At 41.1% G+C, this 6,029-nt stretch overlaps 2 protein-coding genes across 2 annotated transcripts; both read right to left on the reverse strand.

The window, feature by feature from the left end:
- Nucleotides 1–3,974: 3,974 nt before the first annotated feature.
- M421DRAFT_420796 (uncharacterized protein) lies at nt 3,975–4,719 on the reverse strand. Its single transcript, XM_033592600.1, has 2 exons — nt 4,291–4,719; nt 3,975–4,220 (listed from the first exon to the last, which is right to left on the reverse strand). The coding sequence occupies exon 1, from the start codon at nt 4,577–4,579 to the stop codon at nt 4,394–4,396; it is 186 nt and encodes a 61-aa protein (XP_033448503.1). The 5' UTR covers nt 4,580–4,719; the 3' UTR covers nt 3,975–4,220; nt 4,291–4,393.
- A 439-nt stretch (nt 4,720–5,158) lies between these two features.
- On the reverse strand, nt 5,159–5,476 carry M421DRAFT_5314 (uncharacterized protein; the record flags this gene model as incomplete). The annotated part of the gene is made up of 2 exons (XM_033595084.1): nt 5,159–5,230; nt 5,282–5,476. The coding sequence occupies 2 exons, from the start codon at nt 5,474–5,476 to the stop codon at nt 5,159–5,161; spliced, it is 267 nt and encodes an 88-aa protein (XP_033448504.1).
- Between the last annotated feature and the right edge of the window lie 553 nt (nt 5,477–6,029).

Genomic DNA, 6,029 nt, shown 5'->3' on the forward strand with positions numbered 1-6,029 from the left:
GTTGCTCAGAAGCTTAATTAGATATTATTAGATAAAAACGCCTTATTAAACACCTAATTAAAGGCAGCTAAGAATGCTTTCTTGTTAATGTAAGTGACGTAGCTATTTGCTAAGACATTGATTTCTGTCTTATATGCTCGTTTTAATAGGGCAAAACAGCCCACATCAAGTGGCTGTAGGATATGGGAGGTGTGAGGAGGTATACAGAGAGTAATAATTTTGTTCTCCTCACACAGATCCTGGAAGGCAAGCGACTTGTGGCTCTTATGGCCATCAATAATCAGCAGCTGGTGGCTACCCACTGTCCGGGCTGTTGTATGCTGGATGAAGTGCTTCAGCCACTCTAGGCCTAGTTCATTTGTTGTCCAGCCATTCTTGCTAACACCAATACGCCAATCCTTTAGGTTGTAATACTAGGCTTAGTCGTGGTTCTTCGCTTTAAAGATAATAAAGGGCAGGATAACCTACCCTATAGCATTAATTGCGGCAATTAACGTCGCCCATTTACAGTCACTAGGCTAGACTCTAAGTGGCTTAAGACACCTCTTAGACGCTGTTACCACCTTAACAGACCCTCTAACACCTATCTAGAAGCTAGTCTTGTTAAAGTTGTAGGTATCTTAGTCCTAGATGCCATATTTAGCTTTAACGTTGCGCACAAGGTTAAACTAGGGGCTGATAATAGCTAGATCACTGCACAAGACTCTCTAGTGATCGCGCTGTCTAGTTACCTAAGACTTAATCTTAGGCTTCCAGTTTACAAGGTGCCTAGCCCATTTTTCTCCAACCTTACTACCACCATAGGCAGCTAGCAGTTAATTGGCCATTTCACGTACGTAGCTTAGCGTAGGGGCAAAGCCTCACGCGTCAAGCTTCCTTATGTATTGTATAACTACCTCCTCTTCAGGCTTAGTAAGCCTTGATCTGCCGTGGTAGGAATTGCGTTGTGAGGTAGTTTTAGCGCGTTAGTCTTAGAGGGTTAATTAAGGAATGTTATAGATAGCAGCAGCGCGCTGTTAGCTTATTAACGCGTTAGATTTTATAGCTTAGATAGCAAGGATTATCCTATCCTCACAAGGAAGTAATCTAAGATCAGGTTGTTGAGACATTAGATGAGAGGTGGAATGAGGTGTGATCTTGGCAAAGGTGGCCGGCTCAATTGCCTGGCCGACTCAATGGCCGATTACGTTAGCACATAAGCACGTCTTCTATATTAATAAAGAAGGCTTCCTACTAGCCTTTAAAGACGTGTTTTGTAATATATTTATAGAGGTAATCTATTACAAGGCCTTTAAGGTATTAGGACTTATCCCTCTTAACACGCAGGTTGTATTAGATTGCCTTAAAGTACAGCTATGTACCCTACTAGAACCCCTCCTCCTAGAGACGCTGTAGTAGTTAAAGACTTAAGCAATATACATAAGTTTAGATTATAATTAAAACTTGTATGCGAGTCCTTTACTTGTTCTCCTATTACTGCGCAGGCAGGCTTCTCTCAGCTTATTAGAGGTGGCGAGCTTATGCTGTATCAGAACGTGCTTTAAGCAGCCCAGATTACTGAGCTTGAAGAGCAATTAGCAGTGATGACTAAAAGGAAATCGCGCAAAAGGAAGCGGATCCAGCATAGCGGCACAATAGAGTATGGTGAGGCAGCAGCCCAGGTGGCCGCAGAGGCCTCTATAGCCGCTGAGCGGTCGAAGAAGGCTTGTCGTGGTGGTGATCAAGAGAGAGCCCAACCAGCTTTACAGCGCTGTAGGAACTGCAGCAAGACTAGGCACAACGCGCGAACGTGTAAAAAGGATGTAGAGGAGACTTCTAAATTAGAGGTTAGTACAGTGTACACAGGCTCCTTGTATAATAGTAATAAAAATAGAAACTTGTAACTAGTGTTAGTTGTGCCAAGACATTTTAAGCTATTGGGTGGTTTAAGCTGTTGGGTGGTGGAATACGTTAGATGTCTAGTTAACTGCGTAGATAATATATATCCAGCTTTAGCCAAGCCGGCTAAGCTAATGTAACCGGCTAGCTCTAGCTCTTCTTTAGCTTTAGAGTCTAGACCGTTACAGTAATAACTAAGAGAAAATTGCGTAAGAGAAAGTAGATTTAGCATAGTAGCACACTTAAGTATAGCCTAGCAGTATTGCAGGTAGCTGCTAAGGTGTCTGTAGCAGCTTAGCCATCTAAGAAGACTTAGGGTAGAGGTAGTTAACTAGGAGCTTAATTAACTATTTAGCGCTATAGGAACTATAGAAAGACTAGACACAACGCACAAACGTGCTAGGAGGGTGTAGAAATATCTTCTAAATCTAATACAAGCACACAGTATGCTAGGTCACTATTTAATAGTAAGTAGTTATAGTTGTAGTAACTTGTGTTAGTTGTGCTAAGAGAAAATGACTAGTTTAGTGATATGGCTAGCTTGGTGATAATCTACGTTATAGAGTCTTACGCTTTAATTGTGCTATTCATATTTAGCTAGTAAACACGAGTTGCAGCCTCTTGCGGTGATTTTAGGTAGGGGAGACTAGACTGGCGGATGGGTACCCCTTACCTAGAGTAGGGTATAGGTAGGGTATAGGTCGCACGGACCAGGGTATAGGTAGGGTAGGGTCACACAGGCTATAGGTATAGGTAGGGTAGAGTTGGAAAGGCTATAGGTAAGGTAGGGTATAGTTGCTTAGACTAACGTACTCCACAAGCGAGCCAGTCACCCAAGCTAGCCGGTCACTTTTGCCAAGACCACGCTAAAGTTCACTCTACCTTTAATGTCTTAACGCAATAACACAAAAAAGCCTCTAAATAAGGCTAATATACAGCTTACCTTATAGGCTATCTAAAAAGACGTAATACTCTCCTAGTAACACGCTACTATAATCTGCAATGTGTCTTAAAGCACCCTTAGTAACTAACTTGCTAGAACTACTTAACAACGCAATTGCAAGCCTAACATAATTAAGCTAGCTAGTACTAAGGAGAAGGTAATTGTCTAGCACGTACTAAAGCTAGATAAGCAAGGCTACTCACCCTAGCTTGCTAATGTAGAGGATATAGCTAATTCTCTACTTGCTAATCACTACTAGACCCCTATTAGCAAGAACTAGGCTACTAACTTTGTTAAACATTAGCTAGAGCTTAGAGTTAAGTTTAGTTAAAAGTATAACTATAAGAGAGCCCTTTATAAGGATCCTAAGGTAATAGGAGACTAGTATTACCTAGTAGAGAATACTAAAGCTAAGTATAGTATCTAGGATAAAGACACCTATAACTTTAAAAAATCTAGCTTTATAATAGGTGTTATATCTATAGGAGCTATTGTTATAGGATCTAGGTATTAAGGGAGACTAAAGATAGTATAGCAGGGTAACTAGGAGCAGACTAGTATTATCTAGGGTATTAATGTAAAGGGCTAGTCTATCCCCCCCTTTACTATCTTCTCTAGTAAGTACTACCTCTCTGCCTAGTATAAAGAGCCTAGTATACCTAACAGCTAGGTTCTCTATATCTCTTATAATAGCTAGATAAATAATAAGCTTAGAGTAAAGTTGTTCAAGCACTTTAATAAGTATACAACAGTGTACGCTATTTGTAGCTATTAGCTGCTTGTCCTACATAGCTATAAGAGCTATAACTTAGTTAAATTCTACTAGTACTATAAGGAGCACAAGATTATTACTCTGTGCATGCCTCTACACTTATTACACTTACTGCAGCTGCGTAACATAGGATGTTTCTCCCTGTTAAAGAAGGCCTATAGCTGCTAAGCTAAGAGGCTAATGCGCAGCAAGATCACGCGCATTAACGTACTCCACAAGCATGCCGGTCACCCAAGTGTACCGGTCACTTTTGCCAAGACCACACCAACACTATAACTACTTTGCAGTACTATAGTACAAAGCAGCATTCTACTATGCTACACAGTATATTATACTAATCTATAGTACTTTACGCATCTTTCTTACACGTTGTTCTGTTGTGCCCTGTCTTGCCACATATGCTACAGCGCCTTAAAGACTAAGTGCTCCTATCAACGCGTGACCTCTTCTTTGCCTTCTTCCTATCACTAAGGGCCTTAAACTCCTTTAGAGTAGTTAGCTGCCTGTAGGTCAGCAACCTAGTTGCGCACTAAAACTAGTGAATGCGCTATTAGCTCTACGCCTTTAGTAAGCTAATTAAGAGCATTAACTATAGACATTAGCAAGCTATTAGCATGTCTCTAAATCCTCTCTTAAATTAGCTTTAATTAAGACCTAAATTCTAGGGTGTTGCTTAGTGTTTTAGACTCCCACGTACTATTGTCTACAGTAGGTGGCGTTGGCATATACAGCCATACTTTAAGCTTTAATAGCACAGCCTCTAGGTTAAGTAGGACTAGGCCAGCACCTCTAAATCCTCCCTAGATGTTACTCTCTATAATTAAGGCGTCAAAAGCTGCTTTGAAGCACAGCAAGAACTCAAGTTTAGTGATACGCGTAATCTTGCTGCGCATTAGCCGCTCAGCTTGGCGGCCATAGGCCTTCTTCAACAGAGAAAAACAGCCTACGTTAAGTAGCTGTAGTAGGTGCGACAAGTGTGGAGGCATACACAGGGTAATAATCTTGTGTTCCTTGCAGTACTGGTGGAATTCGACTAAGTTGTGGCTCTTATGGCCGTCCAGAATAAGCAGCTAATAGCTGCCAACAGTGCGCGCCTTTGTGTGCTTATTAAAGTGCTTTAACCACTTAACTCTAAGCTTGTTGTTAGTCTAGCTATTGTTAGAGACATTAAGAACCTAGTTGTTAAGTATACTAGGCTCCTTATACTAGGCAGAGAGGTGGTGCTTGCTAGAGAAGATAATAAAGGGTAGGATAGACCAGCCCTTCGCGCAGATGCCTTAGATAATGCTAGTCCACTCTTAGTTGCCCTGCTGCACTGCCTTTAGTCTCCCTTAACGCTTAGAGCCTGTAACAACAGCTCCTATTAATATAATGCCTATTATAAAGCTAGATTTGTTAAAGTTGTAGGTGTCTTTATCTTGTATACTATACTTAGCTTTAGTATTCTCTACTAGTTAGAACTAGTCCCTAATTACCTTAGGATCCTTATATAGAGCTCTTATATAGTTATACTTACAATTAAATTTAACTTTAAGCTCTAGCTGACGTTTAACAAAGTTGGCAGCCTAGTTCTTGCCAATGTAGGGCTGGTGGCGCTCAGCAAACAGAGAATTGGCCATATCCTCTACATTAGCAAGCTGGGGCGAGTATCCTCGCTCGTCTAGCCTCAACACGTGCTAGACAATTACCTCCTCTTCATTCTTTGTAAGATTTATAGTATTAGGTGTGTAGTCGCAGCGTGGGGTGGCTCTAGCAAGTTGGTCACTAAGCGTGCTTTGAGAGATGTTGTAGATTGCTGCAGCGCGTCGCTGAGAGAGCGTCGCGTCTTGTTGGATAGCCTGGAGAGCAAGCTGTATGTCTGCTTCATTAGAGAGCTTTTTCATGTTGCTGCGTTGAGGCATTGTTAGTAAAGTAAAGTTTGGTGTGGTCTCAGCAAAAGTGACCGGTACACTTGGGTGACCGGCATGCTTGTGGAGTACGTTACTGAACTTAGGTTCTTGCTATGCTTTAAAGTAGCTTTTAACGCCTTAATTATAAAGAGTAATATCTAGGGAGGATTTAGAGGCGCTAGCCTAGTCCTACTTAACCTAGAGGCTGTAATATTAAAGCTTAATATACAGTTATATACTCTACTACTACCCCCTATAGATAAGATTACCTAGGAGTCTAAAACAATAAGCAACACCCTAGAGTTTAGGTCTTAATTAAAGCTAATTTAAGAGTGGACTTAATTAGCTTAATAAAGGCGCAGAGCTAATAGCACATTTACTAGTTTTAGTGCGCAACTAGGTTGCTAACCTATAGGTAGCTAATAAGGCTGCTATATATTATAAATTATATAACGTAATCGGCCATTGAGTCGGCCAGGCAATTGAGCCGGCCACCTTTGCCAAGATCACACCTCATTCCACCTCTTATCTAATGTCTCAACAACCT

This window comes from Didymella exigua, assembly GCF_010094145.1.
Source record: "Didymella exigua CBS 183.55 unplaced genomic scaffold M421scaffold_14, whole genome shotgun sequence".
Lineage (NCBI taxonomy): Eukaryota > Fungi > Ascomycota > Dothideomycetes > Pleosporales > Didymellaceae > Didymella > Didymella exigua.

Bases quoted from the DNA above. Each gene is read 5' to 3' on its own strand.
- M421DRAFT_420796 (XM_033592600.1), bottom strand. From the start codon at position 4,579: ATGCCTCCACACTTGTCGCACCTACTACAGCTACTTAACGTAGGCTGT.